We start from the raw sequence: 22,212 nt of genomic DNA, 5'->3' as shown, positions 1-22,212 counted from the left end.
AGGGAGTGAGGAGTTTAGGAGAGTGGTAGGATTTAGTCCAATTGCAGGGAGAATTGAGGGCACAAAATCCGGTAGCATTTCAGGCCCCACTTCGGGAAGCAGTATGACCCCAGGGATTAATGTTTTTTGTAAAAGTACCATTATAAATTGGAAAGAGTCAGTCCTCCTACAGAGAAAATCCTGAGACGGTATACTGAGTATTTCAAATGACTGTACTTAATCACAGTCCTGACTGGAAGACATGCAGGTTTTGTTAAACGTTGAAAGAGAGACAGTTGGTGTTAGAGAAGGCTAATGAGGAAAATAGGAAGATTAATGTAAAGGAAGGGCCAGAGAGGTTCATGCCAGAGCAAGAACCTCCTTGGGATCCAAATACAGATAGAGGTAAAATGCTTGTAAAACCATATCAGCAGTTAATTTTGTATGGAACTGTGGAAAACACTCTTTGGCCAATAACATAGGATCTCAGTGAAGTAACATTTTTATTCACAGTTGCAATGGTGAGTGTCCTGCAAGCAGGAGCGCACCTTCTAATTGCATAGCACAGTTTATATACTTTATCTCTCGATGATTGGGACCCTCCCCTGTTTCCCCACTGAGTGGGTACTCCAGATTCACAACCTATCTGACGCTCCACAGATAATACATGGCTTTCAGTTGCCAGCCTGTTATTTTTCAAGTTTCTTGTGACTTTTTACTCTATGAGGTGGCAATATTCCTTCCCTTATCTGACTTGACTTGACACTGTGATTTTTGCTTAATTGCACTGAGTCTTGTTGTCTGCATTTTACAAGGTTGTCTAGTAAGCTTTCTTATCACTGCAAGCATATCTCAATACCACATTCCTTCAACCTAAATAATGTAACATCTCTTTGCAAAAACACGAGAAAGGAAAAATACAAGTACGTAATCCAGACAACGGAGGGGTGGGAGGAAAAAAGAGGTCAGTTAGTGTTGCAGTGTCTCTTTGGATTTCCTCCTGTGGTTATCCATAACAAATCCACACACCCCGCAACAAATTGATGATCAGCTTATCTATTCTGTTTTTTGTGTAAAACATCTAAGGGCAGATGAAATGCTCAGATTTTCAAGCCCTTTTTCCTATTGGCAGAAACTAGTTCTGAGAAAATATAAAAAATATATAATTAGATAAACCCTAGAAAACCCTAGAAATAGTGTTCTAAGAAAATTTTATCAGAGTACTAACTTCTGAATATATTTTTTTCTAAGATATATGGTTCAATACATCTTTCTTATTATGTGTAATATTCTCATATTCAACGTTTACTGTCAGCTTAATCTTTCATGAATAAAATCATAGTGAAGAAAATTTGATAATATTTTTGGCTCTCTGCCAGGGTTAACAAATTAATTCTTCTGTATTTATACTGTAAATTAGAACTCAAATTGCTGTTTCTGTCAGTGTTCATGACAACTTTCACTATTTCATAACAAATCATTCTGAGTATCTAGAAGTAGCCTAGTTATTTTTTCTGTGAATTTATTTTTAAAAATAACACCTTAAATAATAACTATGAAGAAAAGAATATATTCAGAGCTTAGTGATACTCAGTGATTTGATAAACTGCACAGAGTCCATTGGTGCCTTCCCCTAGAATGAATCATGGTGGCCTTAGGTTATCTTATCAGTGACTAACTCTGACCAACTAGGTCATCCTTGTGCTTGGAAGTAATCAAATACACAAAAACTTAATTTCCGACTTTCCTACAGCAGACATCTAGCCTGGGGAGAGCCCAAACTGCCTGGTGCACTAAATTCGCATGCAACTACTGGACCCAATCAATCGTTTTTTTGTTTGTTTGTTTTTTGTTTGTTTGTTTTTTGAAGCATCTCTCATGAAAGTGAATTAAAACCTCCAGTGCACTGCTGCTTTATGGTTGAAAACCACCATTAAGCAATAGCAGAAGAGTTGTTTGTTATAGTTAAAAAGTCATTACAGTTTTATTGCAGTTTCAGATTATTTGCTAACTGACTTGGATGCATTTCACGTACTGTAGGCTTAATAACTTTATCAGAACTTTCTGCCTGGATGAAGGAATTTCAGGTGCCAGACATCACACTAGATGATCATAGCTCTCCCTTCTGATAACAATATCTGGAGAGATTTTTTTTAATCAGTCAGTGTGAGTTTGTTTCTTTTAGCTCCAAAGAGTGCTATTTATCCTCCTACCATTTTGTAACTGATAATGATCTCTGCTAAATGAGTTAACTGTCACTTGAAAGATTCATGTTTCTCTATCCATGTATCTGTGTTGACACTGCAAAGTAAATATCAGGAAAAAGATATTCAGATAAAATTATATTGGTTTATATTTCTTAGACATTTTATCATATTATTTGTCTTTACCCAGAACTGAATAATTAAAAATTCTGAATTGTTGGTAGTTCCATGTGTGAAATCCAAACAAATTTATATGAAAATCATAATGATTATGCTGTCCTTTTGTACTATTTACTGGAAGCTATGAAAATGTCAATTTTCTTCCCTCTTTTATGCCAATTGTGCTCTTTTTTCTGTTGCACTTCTTCCTATCCCACACCCTACTTCTTTTCCCAAGTCTTCCCTTCTCTTCTCCTCAGTAGTATAATGGTGTCACTGTCTTGCATTCCTGTTGTTTCTCCCTGTCTATAGTTATCTTAACGATTTGGACCGCATAGCAGATTCAACCTACCTGCCAACTCAGCAAGATGTGCTTAGAGTTCGAGTCCCAACAACAGGGATCATTGAATATCCATTCGACTTACAAAGCGTCATTTTCAGGTAGAAAAAAAGTAGACAGATGCTTTGGTTATTTATTCTTTTCCTTTTATATTAGTAATACCATGTACAGGATATTGGTTAAAAGTACAAATTCTTCTATGTTTAAAGTTTGAGATTGCTAATTTTATGGTTTTGTCCATATATGAAGGGCAACTATTGTTAAAGATGTCAAGAGGATGAGAGACAAATAGACTTTTTCTGAAGTTAATTACTGACAGAAAAACTGAAAGCAATTTTTCAGTAGAATGAGTATAGCTGTTTCATCATGAATAATAATCAGAAAATGCAATCATGTTTCCTTCTACTTCATGTAAATTATGAAATGTAAAGGTACCACTTCTGTACTTGATTTTTAGAGAGAAGTGATATTTTGTAAGTTTACTACCACTCCAACAAATGATTTTCACCACAGCTCATTCTGAGTGCAAAAACAGTTGCTTAAAAAATAACTATGCAATTGCAATTGCAATTAAGACACCCGAGTGTCTAGTTACATTGAGATGCCTAATGAATTAGGAGTACACTCTGCAGGCAAATTTGAGTTTTTATTTTGGCTATTAACTTTAGTAAATACATTGTATTCAGTTTATACTCTTAAAATTGGGCAGCTGTAAAAAGCTGGGCAACTTTAATCCTAACCCATAAATTCTCAGTCAGCTCCTCCCTCATCCATCTCCAGGCAGAGCTCCATGCACTCTAGCTCACATAGAAAACAAGACCTCCCTCCTCATCTCCCCAGCCTGTCCTTCCTAAAAAGCCTGTACACTTTCATTGCAACATTTCAGTCATGGGAATTATCCCACCATGTCCATGATCCCAGAAAGATTGTAGCCCTGCAACTGTACGTTCTTCGACGTACGAAGAACGGCTGAGGTCACTGGGCCTGTTCAGCCTGGAGAAGAGGAGGCTGAGGGGAGACCTCATCACAGTCTACAACTTCCTCGTAAGGGGGTGTCGAGAGGCAGGAGACCTTTTCTCCATTAACACCAGTGACAGGACCCGTGGGAACGGGGTTAAGCTGAGGCAGGGGAAATTTAGGCTTGACATCAGGAGGGGGTTCTTCACAGAGAGGGTGGTTGCACACTGGAACAGGCTCCCCAGGGAAGTGGTCACTGCACCGAGCCTGTCTGAATTTAAGAAGAGATTGGACTGTGCACTTAGTCACATGGTCTGAACTTTTGGGTAGACCTGTGCGGTGTCAAGAGTTGGACTTGATGATCCTTAAGGGTCCCTTCCAACTCAGGATATTCTAACTGTATGCATGTCTAACTCATCTTGTTTATTTCCCATCCTACATCCATTAGTATACAGGCAATTTAGAGACGCACTCCAACATGTTGGATGTTGGGGACTTATCCATAATGGTGCCTTGTAGACACATCCTTTCTTACCTGCAAGTGCTGGAGGTGACCCTGCTTAACCCCCATTTTGTTGATTTTGCAATTCCTCCCTTTCACATTACCCCATGCCCTTTGTTCAGCAGCCCTGTCTATGAGTCCCCCACGGGGCTGCTGGTTACTCTCTCCCCCACCCCCTTCATTCCTGGGGAGGAACAAACTCATGCACCAGGATATCCTGGGAGCCACACAGAGTCTATTGCTGCTTTTCTGTCAAGCTGCTGGGCAGAAAATGACCTAGGGGATTCTGGTGGACACCAAGTTGAACATGAGTCAGCAATGTGCCCTTGCCACAAAGAAGAAATCCTGGTCTGCATTAGGCAAAGTACTGCCAACAGGTCAAGAGAGGTGATCCTTTCCCTCTATTCAGCATTGGTGAGGCTGCATCTCTGTTCAGTTCTGGGCTCCCCATTAGAAGAGAGACATGGAGCTACTGGAAAGAGTTCAACGAATGGCCACCAAGATGATCAAGGGACTGGAGTATCTTTCCTAGGAGGAAAGGCTAAGAGAGTTGGGACTGTTCAGCCTAGGGAACGCTCAGAGGGGATCTCATCAATGTCTATAAATACTTGAAAGGAGGCTGCAATGAAGACAGATCCAGTCTCTTTCCATTGGTGCACAGTGTCAGAACAAGAGGCAATGGGCACAAACTGGAACACAAGAGATTCTGTCAAAACATCAGGAAACGCTTCTTTACTGTGCGGGTGACTGAGCACTTGAAGAGGTTGCCCAGAGAGGTTGTGGAGTCTCCCTCTTTGGAGATCTTCAAAAGCTGTCTGGACTTGGTCCCGGGCAAGTGGCCCTGCTTGAGCCAGGCAGGGTTGGACCAGATGACCTCCAGAGGTCCCTTCCAACCTGAACAATTCTACAATTCTGTGAAATATTAATGGATGTTTTTTATTTATTATTTTTTTTTTTAAGAAAAACAAACCAAATTGTGTTTTCATCTAAATTCTTGAATTCAATGTTCCATATGTGACTGTATGTTTATCTGCTAAGGTATTTGTAGAATTTATGTGGTCATTGTTAATTTTGCAGAATGGTGGATGTGGGAGGCCAACGATCAGAAAGAAGAAAATGGATACATTGCTTTGAAAATGTCACATCTATCATGTTCCTAGTAGCCCTTAGTGAATATGATCAAGTGCTTGTGGAGTCAGACAATGAGGTAAGAAAACATCAGCATAAATGACCAGCTTCGAAGAAAAAATAATTCCACTAAAAATCATTTTAAATTTTATTTAAAATTTGGTTAAAACACAAGTTTTTGGAAAGCTTCAGTAGAAATGTGTGTGTTTTTACATAATTATTTGGAGATTAAAATTGCTGGACTAGTAAAGTATACTGATTGAACAGTTTGTGCTAAACATCAAAATTCAGATTTGTTAGTTCTTCTAAGACATTTTCAAAGCAGACTGGCTTGTCAAGTCCCATCTGTTTTCCAAATGTCTACCAGCAGTTGTATGCAATTGCATGTAATAGTATTAGAAGTTCTACAGGGATCAAGAGGCTAAGCCTCAAATAATATGATTGTCGTGGTTCCCCACGTAAACCCACTACAATGATACAAACTAATCTCCTCAGCGGAGAGTCAGTGCAACCTATCTATTTTGTGTTAAAGTGGATTGGAATTGACTGTAGAGAGATGTTCTTATTTTAGCTAATTGTACAGTTAATGTTGTGTAGCAGAGCCATAAAAATCTGTAGTGGGAATGAAAACAATTCATAGGTTATTTCACCCTATGGGTTCAAAACCCCCTAGGATTTTATGACCCTAAAGTCCTAAACTTCATTATATTGACTTAAAGTACAAGATTTATATTCACTTATATTTTCTAATTGTATTGTTATTTCAAAGAATAACAGAAGTAAGAAGTTGTTTTTTTTGGTGTTTGGATTAAGCAGGCAAAATGTAGTAGAGCCCAGTGTTTTGTATACAGTTTACAGAGTAGGAAGCTTATTTAATACTTGGATTTTTTTCCTTCATGAAGACTATTCCAGTTATTCAGCAAACTTCTTTTTATTTTTGTATTCCTCTAATGTCGCAGGTATCAGAATTTTTTTATTTCTTTTCCTAAGACATATATCTTTGATGTGTCGTTAATTATTTTTCTCAGCATAATGATCTAACAGAATGACACTAACAGTATTGTGCTTTTAACTAGAGCCCAAGTATAGAACATAGGGTGGAATATGAATGTCACAAGAAAAATAGTAGTGCAAATAGCCTGCAGCATAAAATACATCCTGCTTTGTTGTGTAGGGAAAGCATTTATACTCTTCTAGAGATTAATTTAAGACTGTAATGTGTGCTATAAATAGGCTCATAGTCTTTGAACATTTTGCTTTATGGTAAATGTAAATCACTGAAATAGTCTTTTGAGGAGGAGATAACAGAAACCTCACTTTCACAATTTTGCATATATGTTAGTGTGTTAAATTATTTCTTACTGTGGTGGGTTAACCTTGGCTGGTAGCCAGGTGCTCATCAAGCTGCTCTCTTACTCTCCCTCCTCAGCAAGGCAGGGGAGAAAATAAGATGAAAAAGCTTGTGGGTTGAGATAAGGACAGAGAGATCACTCAGGAATTATTGTCATGAGCAAAACAGAGTCGACTTGGTGAAGATTCATTTAATTTATTGCCAGTTAATAGTAGAATAGGATAGTGAGAACTAAAAAAAAAAAACACAAACTAACTAAAAGCACCTACCCACCACCCTTCTTCCCAGGCTAAAATTCACCCCCCATTCTTCTACCTCCTCCCCCTCGATTTGCATGGGGGGTAGAGAATGGGGGTTGTGGCGGTTCATAACAGTACATCTCTGCAGTTCCTTCCTCTCCACACTCTTCCCCTGCTCCAGTGTGGGGTCCCTCCCACTGGATACAGTCCTTCAAGAACTGCTCCAACAAGGATCCTTCCTGTAGGATGCAGTACTTCAAGAACTGCTCCAGCATGGGTCCATACCATGGAGTACAGTTCTTCAGGAATGGACTACTCCAGCGTGGGTCCCCTACAGAGCTACCGTTCCTGCCATGAGCCTACTCCTTAATTGGACTTTCCAGAGGCTGCAGTTTCCTTCAGGGAAACTTCCAACTGCTCTGGCATGGGGTCCTCCACAGACTGCACTTTGGACATCTGCTCCACTGTGGTCCTCCATGCTCTTCAGGGGGACAACCTGCTTAACCATGGTCTTCTCCATGGGTTGCAGGGGAATCTCTGCTTCAGCGTCTTGAGCACCTCCTCCCCTTGCTTCTTCACTGACCTTGGTGTCTTGAGAGTTTTCTCTCACATCTTTTCTAACTCTTATCTTTCACAGCTGCTGCACAGAATTTTTTTTTCCCCTTTCTTAAATATGTCAACACAAAAGCACAACCAGCATCACTCATTGTCTAAGCTTTGGCCAGTGGTGGGTCCCTTTTGGAGATGGCTGGAACTGGCTGTGTCAGACATAGTGGCAGCTCCTGGTCTCACAGATGACATCTTTGCAGCCTCTTCCCACCCCCCCCACCCCCACCCCCGCCCCCTGCTCCCACTACCAACATCTTCCCACATAAACCCAATACAATAACTTAGACGTTCTTTAGAAGCTGGAACAATATCTTCCTGGGCTTTCCGAATATACAATCTTGCCCTGTGTTCTCATCAGCTAAAACTGTTCACATGTTACAAACTGAATGGAATATATGGACTGAACATTTCCCTTCTGTCTTGGGCTCTACTACCACTTTAAAATGACTTAAGTGATACTTTTCAATCATTTTTTTTTTTCAACTCTTATAAAAATGATCTTACTCATAAAGCTGTCCTGATTTCTTAAGTTTTCACTTCCAAAATGTTTTGTGGAGGTAAAAGCTCTAAAACTCTTCTTTCTCTCAAAGATAGTTCTTCTACCTCACTGATAAACTATTTAAGTTTCTTATTAACACCAGTGAAAAACTTTTGAACCTTCTTGTATCTCAGTTTGAAATGTTCATAACTTTAATTCAAACCATTATTTTTCTAAGTGTCATACATACAGCAAAGCCTTTGACACGGTCTCCCACAGTATTCTCCAGGAGAAGCTGGAAGCCCATGGCTTGGACAGGTACACTCTTTGCTGGGTTAAAAACTTGTTGGATGGCCAGGCCCAGAGAGTAGTGGTGAATGGAGTGAAATACAGCTGGCGACCGGTCATGAATGGTGTTCCCCAAAGGTCGGTGTTGGGGCCCATCCTCTTTAATATCTTTATTGATTATTTGGATGAGGAAATTGAGTGCACCCTCAGTAAGTTGGCAGGTGACACCAAGTTGGGGGGAAGTGTCGATCTGCGGGAGGGTAGGAAGGCCCTACAGAGGGACCTAGACAGGATGGGTTGATGGGCAGAGACCAGTGGGATGAGGTTCAACAAGGCTAAGTGCCAGGTCCTGCACTTTGGTCACAATAACCCCATGCAGCGCTACAGGCTTGGGGGAGAGTGGCTGGAAAGCTGTGCAGAGGAGATCACAGGGAGATCACTCGATAATTATTGTCACGGGCAAAACAGACTCACCATAGGAAGATTTTTTTTTTTTTTTTTTTTTTTTTGCCTCTTACTAACAAGCTATAGGAGTGAGAAACAAAGAAAACAAACTAAAAGCACCTTCCCACCATCCACCCTCTTCCCAGCAGCACAGGGAAATGGGGGAATGGGGGTCGCTGCCATTCTGTAGCTTCTCCTCTGCCCCTCCTTCACAGTCACTCTCTTCCCTTTCTCCATCATAGGGTCCCTACCATGGGATGTAGGCCTTCTCAAACTGATACTACATGGGCTTCCCACAGGCAGCAGCTCCTCAAGAACTGCCGCACCTTTAGTACTGTGTTCAGTTTTGGGCCCATCACTAAAAAAAGACATTGAGGCCCTGGAACATGTCCAGAGAAGGGCTACAAAGGTGGTGAAGGGTCTGGAACACAAGTCCTATGAGGAGCAGCTCAGGGAACTAGGGTTGTTTAGTTTGGAGAAGAGGAGGTTCATGGGAGATCTTGTTGCTCTCTACAACTAGCTGAAAGACCTCTTCTCGCAGTTAACTAGTGATAGGACAGGAGGGAATGATCTCAAGTTGCTCCAGGTGAGGTTTAGGTTGGAAATTAGGAGAAATTTCTTCTCAGAAAGAGTAGTCAGGCATTGGAAGGGGTTGCCCATGGAGGTGGTGGAGTCACCACCCCTGGGGGTGTTTAAGGAAAGGTTGGACATGGTTCTTAAGGACATGGTTTAGTGGGTGATAAATTTAGTTGGTGGTAGGGGGATGGTTGGACCAGATGATCTTGGAGGTCTTTTCCAATCTTAATGATTCTATGATTTTATACAAAACCTTGGGGCACATACTAGCAGCCTTACCTCTGCAGTGGATTGAGTCTTTCTTGGAGCTAAGCACCAATCTGGGCAACTTAGTTTTGGCTTTCAGCAAGCTGTAGCTTGTCTATATAGATCTTTATTACTTTTTTTTTTTTTTTTTTTTTTTTTTTGGTATACCAGAACACTGCTTTATTCCCATCCTTTTCCCTTCTCCAGTCCCATAAATCATGAATGCATTTATTCCACATAAAGCAAAGTGTATTTTTCTCTGAACGTGGGTGTGACAAATATAACATTTGTGTTATTTCTCACCTGAAATTAAACTATTTACAAGAAACGTTGCTTTTATTCCTCACTGTTGTGTGACAGGTTCATTAGGAAAGACAATAACTGAACTTGAGTGCTTTTTTAATCAGTCAATGAAAATTTTTCACTGTAAAATTCAAATAACTTTTAAATTGTGAAATGGTATTAAAATTTCAGCAATTAACATTTATTTTTTATGAAATGTGACTCAAAAACTTGCACTGTTCTGCTACTCCTCTTGCATTGCTTTCAATGGCCTGATTAAACAGTATGATTTTTGTAAGATGGCCTACTTTCTTCTTCTAATTAGTCCACTTCATGATATCACCTGAAGTCTTATTCCTTGTAACTTGCTTTAACAAAGAAAACTATACTTTTAAATTATCTGTGCAATTATTTTCAGTTAACACCTAGTTTCATTAATCTAATTTTCTTTTATAAATTTACACCTATAACAACTACTATTTGCCATTCAGCACATCTGTGTTTGTTTTATGAATGGTCATCAGTCTGAAACTATTTTAGAACTCTTAAGACTGAGGTTTGTATTTTCAAAATGTAGTGCATAATAGACTAGCTGCTGTAAATGGGTTTCTTCCCTTGATTAGCTTACTCAAGAGAAATGAATTTGGATTATAAATCAGATGAGTCTACACTAATTTGAGAGGTATCGCTAGTATATCTCAAGGGCTTTTTACTCACTGGATATTTGTAAGATTGAGTTAAACACAATTTCTGACTTCATACACTTGGAGGAATGAAGTATTCAAAGTTCAGAGGAACTACTATACTATAACTACTATACTACTCTATAACTACTCTCTAAGGGTATCATAGAATCATAGAATGGCTTAGGATGGAAGGGACTTTAAAGATCATTTAGTTTCAACCCCCCTGCCATGGGCAGGGATGCAACCACTAGATCATGTTGCCCAGGGCCTCATCCAACCTAGTCTTGAACATTTCCAGGGATGGGGCATCCACAACCTCTCTGGGCAACCTGTTCCAGTGCCTCACCACCTTCTGAGTGAAGAATTTTCTCCTAAACTCTATTCTAAATCTCCCCTCTTTTAGTTTAAAGCCATTTCCCTTTGTCCTGTCAGTGTCTGCCTGAGCAAAAAGTTGCTCTCCATCTTTTTGAAGAGGGTGAAAAATGAGTGGAGAGCTTGTGGGTTAGAATTAAGGGGCAAGCTGCTAAGGGTGACGCTGTTGTGGGGGTCCCTTGCTGAACAAGGAGGATGTCCTGGTAACAGGGGACTCTGAGAAGGCGAAGATACTGAATGCCTTCTTTGCTTTGGTCTTTGCTTCAAAGACTCCCCCCTGGGACTCCTGGACCCTGGAAGGAGGAAAAAGAGTCTGTGAAATGGAGAGCTCCACTCTGGTTGACGAGGGAGTGGTTCGGGAGTGTCTGAGTGGGATCAATGAACACAAATCCATGGGCTCCAATGGGATGCATCCACATGTGCTGAGGGAGGTAACGGAGGTGATCGCTGAACTGCTCTCTATCATCTTTGAAAGGTCCTGGAGAACAGGAGAGGTGCCTGAAAACTGGAGGATAGCCAATGTCACTCCGGTTTTCAAGAAGGGTAAGGAGGAGGATTCAGGAAACTACAGGCCTGTGGCGTAAGGACCACATGGACACTAGGGTTCTTTTAGGATCAGTAACTGCTACCTCTTTATGGATGACATAACTTCATCTCTCTCTTACTGAGGGCCTAATTTCATCTCTCATATTGAGGGCATAACTTCATTATCCTGTTGCATTTTCCCCCTGCACTCAGCTCTGGTGAGGCCGCACCTCGAGTACTGTGTTCACTTTTGGGCCCCTCGCTACAAGAAGGACATGGAGGTGCTCGAGCGAGTCCAGAGAAGGGCGACCAAGCTGGTGAGGGGTCTGGAAAACAAGTCTTATGAGGAGCAGCTGAGGGAGCTGGGATTGTTCAGCCTGGAGAAGAGGAGGCTCAGGGGCGACCTTATTGCTCTCTATAGGTACCTTAAAGGAAGCCGTAGCGAGGTGGGGGTTGGTCTGTTCTCCCACGTGCCTGGTGACAGGACGAGGGGGAATGGGCTAAAGTTGCACCAGGGGTGTTTTAGGTTGGATGTTAGGAAGAACTTCTTTACCGAAAGGGTTGTTAGACATTGGAACGGGCTGCCCAGGGAAGTAGTTGAGTCACCATCCCTGGAGGTCTTTAAAAGACGTTTAGATGTAGAGCTTAGGGATATGGTTTAGTGGAGGACTTGTTAGTGTTAGGTCAGAGGTTGGACTTGATGATCTTGAGGTCTCTTCCAACCTAGACAATTCTGTGATTCTGTGATCATCTCCATATTGAGGACCGGCTCCCTTGTTATACCATTTGCCTCAGAGCAGTACTTTTCCACTCACTATTCATTGGTCAACAACTTTGCCTGGAAACCAGCAAACACCCAGCAACTTCCATGCCTTAAAGGCTGGAGAACAAGCAACCAGAGATGGCAAGGCTTCTCCAGAATCACCCTTCTTTGTTCCCTCTAAACTCTTTTCATTCCTGATGGCTGCATCGTTAAGAGTCTGATGTCATCACCAACCATGGGGCTTGTCGACCCCCATGGCCACACTTCCACACAGGCCAGTGAGTCTCACCACTGTCCCTGGAAAGGTGTTGGAACAGCTTGTTTTGGATGCCATCTCCAAGCAATTGGAAGAGAAGGTTATGAGGAGTAGTCAGCATGGATTCGCCAAGGGGAAATCGTGCTCGACCAACCTTGTAGCCTTCTATGATGGCATCACCAGCTGGGTAGATGGAGGGAGAGCAGTGGATGCCATCTACCTTGACTTTAGCAAGGCTTTTGATACTGTCTCCCACGACATCCTGCTAGCAAAGCTGAGAAAGCGTGGGATAGACAAGTGGACGGTAAGGTGGGTTGAGAACTGGCTGACTGGCCGAGCTCAGAGGGTGGCAATTGGCGGCGCAGAGTCCGGCTGGAGACCTGTGACTAGCGGTGTTCCCCAGGGGTCGGTGCTGGGTTGTTCAACATCTTCATCGACATGCGGAGAAGGTCTTGGGGTCCTGGTGGATGACAGGTTGACCACGAGCCATCAGTGTGCCCTAGTGGCCAAGAAGGCCAATGGGATCCTGGCGTGCATTAAAAGAAGAGTGGCCAGCAGGTCAAGAGAAGTGATCCTCCCCCTCTACTCTGCCCTGTTCAGGCCTCACCTGGAGTACTGTGTCCAGTTCTGGGCTCCCCGGTACAAAAAAAATCCGGGGATCTTCTGGAAAGAGACCAGTTGAGAGAAACAAAGATGATACGGGGCCTGAAGCATCTTCCCTATGAGGAAAGGCTGAGAGACCTGGGTCTGTTCAGCCTTCAGAAGGCTGAGAGAAGATCTTATCAATGTTTACAAATATCTTAAGTGTGGGAGACAGTGGGATTCGGCCACACTCTTTTCAGTGGTTTGTGGGGTAGGACAAGGGGCAACGGCCAAAAAATGGAGCACAGGAAGTTCTGAACCAACATGCAAAAGAACTTCTTCACGGTGAGGGTGACGGAGCACTGGAACAGGCTGCCCAGGGAGGTTGTGGAGTCTCCTTCTCTGGAGGTATTCAAGGCCCGTCTGGACGCCTACTTGGGCAACCTGCTCTAGGGAACCTGCTTTGGCAGGGGAGTTGGACACGATGATCTCTTGAGGTCCCTTCCAACCCCTACAATTCTGTAATTCTTTGATTTTTTTATAAGTCCCCTTTCAGTACTGAAAAGCTGCAAGGAGGTCACCCCGGAGCCTTCTCTTCTGTCGGCTGAACATCCACAGCTCTTTCAGCCTTTCTTCATAGGAGAGGTGCTCCAGCCCGCTGATCATCTTCATGGCCCTCCTCTGGACCTGCTCTAAGAGATCCACATCTTTCTTGTGCTGGAGGCTCCAGACCAGCAGTACTCCAAGCAGGGCCTCACAAGGGCAGAGTAGAGGGGGACAATCACCTCCCTTGACCTGCTGGCCACTCCTCTTTTGATGTAGCTCAGGATGCAGCTAGCCTTGTGCTCTCAATGAGTTCTTCTCCCAGTCTGTACTTATGTCTGGGATTGCCCTGACCCAGGTGCAGCACCTTGCACTTGGACTTGTTGAACCTCATTAGGATTGCATGGGCCCACTTCTGAAGCTTGTCCAGGTCCCTTTGAATGGCATCCCTTCCTTCTGTTGTATCGACTGTACTACTCAGCACGGTGTCATCTGCAGACTTGCTGAGGGTGCGCTCAATCCCATTGTCTGTGTCATTGATAAAGATATTAAACAGTACCAGTACCAGGACAGACCCCTAAGGAACACCACTTGTCACCGGCTTCCACTTGGACATAGAGCCATTGACCACCACTCTCTGGGTGTGGCCTTCAAGCCAATTCCTTATCCACTCAGTGGTCCACCCTTCAAATCCATCTCCAATTTGGAGACCAGGATGTCAGGTGGGACCATGTCAAAGGCCTTACAGAAGTCTAGGTAGGTGACATCAGTAGGTCTTCCCTTATCAGCTGATGCAGTCACTCCATCATAGAAGGCCACCAGATAGTTCAGGCACAATTTGCCCTTGGTGAAGCCATGCTGGCTTTTTTGGATCACCTCCTCGTTTTTCAAGTGCCTCAACATTGCTTCCAGGAGGATCTTTCTGATGATTTTGCCAGGCACAGAGGTTGAGGCTCACCGGTCTGTAGTTCCCCAGGCCCTCCTTTCTACCCTTTTTAAAAATGGGAGTGATGTTTCCCTTTTTCCAGTCACCAGGGACTTCTCCTGACTGCCAGGACTTTTCAAATATGATGGAGATAGTCTTTGCAACTACATCAGCCAGTTCCCTCAGGACCATGTGATGCAGGTCATCAGGCCCCAAAGACTTGTATTTGTTCAGTTTCATTGGGTACTCTCGAACCTGGGATGTCATGCATAGAAATGCGACAAGCATTTAGAATGGCTGTCATTGAAAGCCCTGTGTAGGATGATGCTTAAATGATATATCCATGAAATTGCAGTCTAGTGACAAAGACCTGTAATTAAATAGTTGGAGGTTTTCGAAACTGAAGAAAAGCATGCATGGCTGCACAAGCTGTATTTTAACTATGACTCTTCTAACAAGCAATGCTCAGAAACAATGTCATCACTCCTCTCTTAAGTATATCTACAGTTTGTAAATAATTAAGCATCTAATTTTGGTGCATAAATACACAATCTGAAATTTTTAAACATCTCTTTCAAAAAGTTCAGATGGTATACTTGGAAATACAATACAGCTCAGAGGAAGCAGTCTAGGAGGTTTCTGGAGAGCGTGGAAGATAGCTTCCTGACGCAGCTGGTTACTGAGCCTACCAGGGGAGGTGTCCCGCTAGACCTTCTGTTCACAAACAGAGAAGGACTGGTGGGAGATGTGGTGGTCAGGAGCTGTCTTGGGCAGAGTGACCATGAAATGGTAGAGTTTTCTATTCTTAGCTAAATCAGGAGGGGGATCAGTAAAACTGCTGCCTTGGGCTTCCAGAGGGCAGACTTTGAGCTGTTCAGGACACTGGTTGGCAGAGTCCTTTGGGAGGCAGTTCTGAAGGGCAAAGGAGTCTATGAAGGCTGGGCACTCTTCAAGGAGGAAATTTTAAAGGCTCAGGAGCAGTCTGTCCACACGTACCCAAAGAGAAGCCATCACGGAAGAAGACCGGCCTGGCTCAACAGAGAGTTGTGGCAAGAGCTTAGGAAAAAAAAAGGTTTATGGCCTTTGGAAAAGAGGGTGGGCCACTCAGGAGGACTACAAGGATATTGTGAGGCTGTGCAGGGACAAAATTAGAAAGGCCAAAGCTCATCTGGAGCTCAAACTGGCTACTGCTGTTAAAGGTAACAGAAAATGTTTTTATAAATATATCAACACAAAAAGGAGGACTAAGGAGAATCTTCATCCTTTACAGGATGCAGGGGGAAACTTAGTGACAAGAGATGAGGAAAAGGCTGAGGCGCTCAATGCCTTCTTTACCTCAGTCTTCAGAGGCAAGACCAGTTCTTCTCTGGATACCCAGTACCCTGAGCTGGTGGAAGGGGATGGGGGGCTGAATGTGGCCCTCACTATCCACGAGGAAATGGTTGGTGACCTGCTACAGCACTTAGGTGTACACAAGTCGATGGGGCCAGATGGGATCCACCCGAGGGTACTGAGAGCACTGGCAGAAGAGCTGGCCAAGCCGCTTTCCATCATTTATCAACAGTCCTGGCTATTTGGGGAGGTCCCAGTCAACTGGTGGCTAACAAATGTGACGCCCATCTACAGGAAGGGCTGGAGGGTAGACCCGGGGGACTATAGGCCTGTTACTTTGACCTCAGTGCCAGGGAAGCTCATGGAGCAGATTATCTTGAGAGCCATCACGCAACACTTGCAAGGCACCAAGGCGATCAGGCCCAGTCGGCATGGGTTTATGAAAGGCAGGTCCTGCTTGACAAACCTGATCTCCTTCTATGACAAAGCGATACTCTTGGTGGATGAGGGAAAGGCTGTGGATGTGGTCTACCTTGATATAGGTAAGGCTTTTGACACTGTTTCCCACAGCATTCTCCTCAAGAAACTGGCTGCTCTTGGCTTGGACTGGCATACACTTCATTGGGTTAAAAACTGGCTGGATAGCTGAGCCCAAAGAGTCATGGTGAATGAAGTTAAATCCAGTTGGAGGCCAGTCACTAGTGGCGTCCCCCAGGGCTCAGTACTAGGGCCAGTCCTCTTCAATATCTTTATCAATGATCTGGATGAGGGGATCGAGTGCACCCTCAGTAAGTTTGCAGATGACACCAAGTTCAGTGTGTGTGTTGATCTGCTCGAGGGTAGGAAGGCTCTGCAGGAGGATCTGGAAAGGCTGGACCGATGGGCTGAGGCCAACTGTATGAAGTTCAACAAGGCCAAGTGCCGGGTCCTGTGCCTTGGACACAACAACCCCAAGCAGTGCTACAGGCTGGGAGATGAGTGGTTAGAAAGCTGCCAGGCAGAGAAGGACCTGGGAATATTGGTTGATAGTCGGCTGAATATGAGCCAGCAGTGTGCTCAGGTGGCTAAGAAGGCCAACAGCATCCTGGCTTGTATCAGAAACAGTGTGGCCAGCAGGGCCAGGGAGGTGATCGTCCCCCTGTATTCAACTCTGGTGAAGCTGCCCCCTGAATACTGTGTTCACTTTTGGGCCCCTCACTACAAGAAGGACATCGAGGTGCTCTAGCGAGTCCAGAGAAGGGCAACGAAGCTGGTGAGGGGTCTGGAGAACAAGTCTTACGAGGAGCGGCTGAGGGAGATGGGCATGTTCAGTCTGGAGAAAAGGAGGCCCAGGGGCAACTTTATCGTTTTCTGTAAGTACTTTAAAGGAGGCTGTAGTGAGGTGGGGATTGGTCTATTCTCCCACGTGCCCGTTGATAGGAATGAGCTAAAGTTGTGCGAGGGGGGGTTTAGGTTGGATATTAAGAAGAACTTCTTTACTAAAAGGGTTGTGAGGCATTGGAATGGGCTGCCCAGAGAAGTGGTTGAGTCACCATCCCTGGAGCTCTTTAGAAACTGTTTAGAGCTTAGTGATATGGTTTAGTGGAGGAATGGTTAGTGTTAGGTCAGAGGTTGGACTAGGTGGTCTTGGAGGTCTCTTTCAACCTAGATGATTCTGTGATTCTGTGATTCTGTATACATACTTGGAACACCTCTCTCTTCTTAAGCATATATAAAATGTATTTAGATACATACTCAGGTGTTCCAGATTCTGCCCCTGATAAAACAGTAAGTCTGTCTAGACTCATTGGTGGAAATGACAAAAAACAATTGATCCAGAGACCATAATATATTCATTGCATTATTAGTACTGCAAATTAAGTAAATCTTGCCTCTGTTTGATAAGATGTGATGAAGGGAAACCTAAGTTACATAATCAGATGTGTTTGACATTTTAATTTTTCCGGTAAAGTCTGACAGAATTAGTGGTGAGAAGAAAAATGAAGGGATTAGCTCTCTGATACATGTGTGTGTTATGCCTTACAGGTAAAATTTTCCCTGAGTTGTACCAGTGGATCTGGAGAAATAATTTTAACAAAAAGCAGAATTTAGATCTTTTCAGTGTATTTAAATCAGCTTTTTTTTCTTAAATAAAGGATTTTTTCCTATTTATATATATATTTCCTATATATACTCCTACATATATTCTATATTCCAGGATAAGCTACATTCAAATATGGATCACAGGTAGTTCTTCTAAACATATAAAACCTCAAGGTCACAGGACAGTAAATACAGAAGTGAGTTCCAGCTTTCCAGGAGAACTATTAAGCACTTGTAATGATGGTTGGACTAGAGACAGCAGAGTATGGTTTTAAAATCTGGGTTTTTCCTCCACCCTTTATTCCATAACATTTGTGTCACACTCAGATCCCGCACAGTTTAGTATACAGATATTGTTATCACCATTGTTCTCTGTCCATTGAAGTATTTATACATCCGTACTTCTTTTCATTCTATAGGTCTTTCCCCAAAATGTTCATAAAAACTATTGATGATTTCAGCTTCATCTGTCACTCAGGGCAGGCGAAGTTGGTATTCTTGACACCAGCACCAGCTTAGCTCACATCACTGTTGCACTTGCCTGGTTCCTTGCAAAGTTGACCTGTCATTGGTTCTGCAGTGTCCTCCTACAACACATAACTTGGATGACAGATTAATTTTCTCCCAAGGTTGTATCTCCTTGCGGCACACACCTGATATCCCCATTTTTCTGCATTACCCACCAGGTATACCCTGATCCTTGGGCGAAGACAATCCCACAAGTGGGTTTGCCTTTTCCGAGGCAGGGGCAACCCACACCGCCTTCCCCATCCACTTCCCCACATGCACTACAGGGACTTTACTACAGGCTTCTCCCACAACGTGTAGGTTGTTTTTTTTCAGCAGGACCAGGACAGCTATCAGACCCCCTGTTTTTAACTAGCCAAGTGGCTTCTGGTAGATTTATATCCCAGTGTTTCCACGTCCCAGCACCCAATGCTCGTAGCATAGTTTTTAACAGTCCATTGTACCTCTCAACCTTCCCAGAGGCTTGTGGGTGATAAGGGATGTGATACACCCACTCAGTGCCATGTCTCTTGGCCCAGGAAGTGACCAAATTGTTTCAGAACTGACTCCCACTGTCAGATTCAATTCTCTCTGGTGTACCATGTCGCCACAGCACTTCCCTTTCCAGGCCCAAGACAGTGTTTCAGGCTGTGGCATGGTTTACTGGATATGTTTCCAGCCACCCCGTAGTTGCTTCTACTATGGTGAGTATGTAACGTTTTCCTTGGCGGGTTTGTGGAAGTGGTCCGATATAGTCAATTTGCCAGGCCTCACCATATCGAAATCCAAGCCATCTCCCCCTGTTCCAGGGAGACTTTACCCTCATGGCTCGTTTGATTGCAGCACAGGTCTCACACTCATGGGTAACCTGTGTGATGGCCTCAATGGTCAGGTCCACCTCTCGATCACGAGCCCATCTGTATGTGGCATCCCTCCCCAGATGTCCTGATGTTTCATGGGCCCATCGAGCTACAAACAGCTCACCCTTATGTCCCTAGTCCAGGTCCACCTGAGCTACTTCAGTTTTCAAAGCTTGATCCACTTTTTCGTTGTTCTGATGTTCTTCAGTAGCGCAACTCTTGGGCATGTGGGCATCTACATGACGTACTTTAACATCCAGATTTTCTACCTGAGCAGCAATATCTTGCCACAGGGTAGCAGCCCAGATAGGTTTACCTCTGCGCTGCCAGTTGCTCTGCTTCCATCGCTGCAGCAACCCCACAGAGCATTTGCTACCATCCATGATTCAGTGTAGAGATACAGTGCTGGCCATTTTTATCTTTCAGCAATTTCTAGGGCTAGTTGTATGGCTTTTACTTCTGCATACTGACTCGACTCGCCTCCCCCTTCCATGGCCTCCACAACTCATCGTGTGGGACTACACACAGCAGCTTTCCATTTCTGATGGCCCCCTACCACACGGCAGGATCCATCAGTGAACAACACATACTGCTTTCTCTCTTCTGGCAACTCACTGTATGGTGGTGCCTCTTCAGCACGAGTTACCTCTTCTGTCAGCACTCCGAAATCCCTGCCCTCCAGCCAGTCCATAATCTCTTCCAGGATTCCCGGGCGGTTGGGTTTCCCCATTCGAGCCCGCTGTGTAATTAACGCTATCCACTTACTCCACGTAGCGTCGGTCGAATGGTGTGTAGTGGGAATTTTCTCTTTGAACATCCAATGTAACACAGGTAGCCGTGGGGCCAAGAGGAGTTGTCCTTCTGTACCAACAACTTCTGAAGTGGCTCGAATCCCTTCATATTCTGTTAATATTTCCTTTTCAGTTGGGGTGTAATTGGCTTCTGATCCTCGATAGCCCCGACTCCAGAAGCCCAGAGGTCGACCTCGAGTTTCTCCTGGGGTCTTCTGCCAGAGGCTCCAGGTGAGCCCATGCTCCCCAGCTGCAGTGTACAGTATGTTTTGCACAGCTGGTCCGGTACAGACAGGCCCAAGGGCTATTGCACGAGCTATTTCTTGTTTGATTTGTTCAAAGGCCTGTTGTTGCTCAGGGCCCCACTCGAAAGAGTTCCTCTTTCAGGTCACCCAATATAGAGGACTCACAAGCTGACTATAGCCTGGCATGTGCATTCTCCAGAATCCCACAAGGCCTAGGAAAGCTTGCATTTCTTTTTTGCCAGTTGGCGGAGCCATTGCTGTTATTTTATCGATCACATCCATCAAATTGTGGTGACGTCCATCCTGCCATTTTACCCTCAAGAACTGGATTTCCTGTGCAGGCCCCTTGACCTTACTCTGTTTAATGGCAAAGCCAGCTTTCAGGAGAATTTGAATTATTTTCTTCCCTTTCTCAAAAACTTCTTCTGCTGTGTTTCCCCTTACTATGATATCATTGATGTACTGCAGGTGTTCAGGAGCGTTCCCCTGTTCCAGTGTCGTCTGGATCAGTCCATTGCAAATGGTAGGGCTGTGTTTCCACCCCTGGGGCAGTCGTTTCCAAGTATACTGAATGCCCCTCCAAGTGAAAGCAAACTGTGGCCTGCATGCTGCTGCCAAAGGGATGGAGAAAAATGCATTAGCAATATTGATTGTAGCATACCACTTAGCTGCCTTTGACTCTAGTTCATACTGGAGTTCTATCATGTCTGGCACTGCAGCACTCAGTGGTGGCGTGACTTCATTCAGGCCCTGATAGTCCACTGTTAGCCTCCACTCACCATTAGACTTTCGCACTGGCCATATGGGGACTATTAAAGGGTGAGCGAGTCTTGCTGATCACTCCTTGACTTTCCAGCCTGTGAACCAGATCATGGATAGGAATCAGGGAGTCTCAGTTGGTGCGATATTGCTGCCAGTGCACAGTTGTAGTCACAATTGGCACTTGCTGTTCTTCAGTCCTCAGCAATCCTACAGCAGAAGGGTCTTGTGAGAGACCAGGCAGGGTAGACAGCTGCTTAATCTCTGTGCTCAAGGCAGCTATGCCGAAAGCCCACCAGTACCCTTTTGGATCCTTGAAGTACCCTCTCTTGAGGTAGCATTTGCCGAGGATGCATGGAGACTCTGGGCCAGTCACGATGGGATGCTTTTGCCACTCATTCCCAGTTAGACTCACTTCAGCTTCCAATACAGTTAGCTGTTGGGATTCCCTTGTCACTCCAGAGATAGAGATGAGTTCTGCCCCTTGGTGGCCTGACGGCATTAGGGTACACTGTGCGCCTGTGTCCACTAAAGCTTTATATTTCTGCGGTTCCGGTGTGCCAGGCCATCGGATCCACACAGTCCAGTAAATCCAGTTGTCCCTCTCCTCTACCTTGACAGAGGCAGGGCCCCACTAGTCCTGGCTGGAGCATCTATCAATTAATTCTTCCAAATGTGAAGCAGAGGTCTCTTCGTCAGGGTCAGGAGTAATACTAGCCCTTCTACTTCCTCTGGGGAACTGCCCAACAGAAACTGGGACAGCAATCCTCCTAGGGGCCCCTTTTGCTGCTGTATCTTTCCACAGTTCAGCTACGAGTGCAGAGCACAGCACTGTGTGGGGTGCTGCAGGGAAAGATGACTCCATCCCAGACAGACCCAACCCAATAGGACAGAAGTTTTCATGACTTTTGCAGAGCTCATTAAGTAGTTACTACTAATATGAATAGCAAAACAACAAAAAATGTATTTATTGATATTTGGACAAATGTCTTTTCTACATTAACATGCTAAAAGTCAAAGAGTTATATGATTTCATACAACTTCCAAAGGTCTATGGTGGTCTGAAAGTGTGGGCTTTTTTGTATAGAAGGATCTTTCTTTTTCTGTATTCCCAGAGGAAAACAAAAAAGATACTTAGGATACAATTTCCTCAGTTCAGCTAAATTAGTAGATTAAACTGATTAATTTACATAGGCTAAGTG

At 44.0% G+C, this 22,212-nt stretch overlaps 1 protein-coding gene across 2 annotated transcripts in view; it reads left to right on the top strand.

Annotated features, from left to right (window-relative positions):
* LOC116501389 (guanine nucleotide-binding protein G(q) subunit alpha-like) overlaps positions 1-22,212 on the top strand; it is a 136,927-nt gene that overhangs the window by 74,764 nt on the left and 39,951 nt on the right. For both annotated transcript variants that reach the window (XM_032206914.1, XM_032206913.1), the window contains 2 exons: positions 2,655-2,783; positions 5,219-5,348. In XM_032206914.1, the coding sequence (XP_032062805.1) occupies positions 2,655-2,783; positions 5,219-5,348 (259 nt within the window). The remainder of the gene's footprint in view (positions 1-2,654; positions 2,784-5,218; positions 5,349-22,212) is intronic.

Source organism: Aythya fuligula, chromosome W (assembly GCF_009819795.1).
Source record: "Aythya fuligula isolate bAytFul2 chromosome W, bAytFul2.pri, whole genome shotgun sequence".
In the NCBI taxonomy this organism is placed as follows: domain Eukaryota; kingdom Metazoa; phylum Chordata; class Aves; order Anseriformes; family Anatidae; genus Aythya; species Aythya fuligula.
Note: the sequence above shows the minus strand (reverse complement) of the source record. Positions and strands in the feature narration are given on the sequence as shown.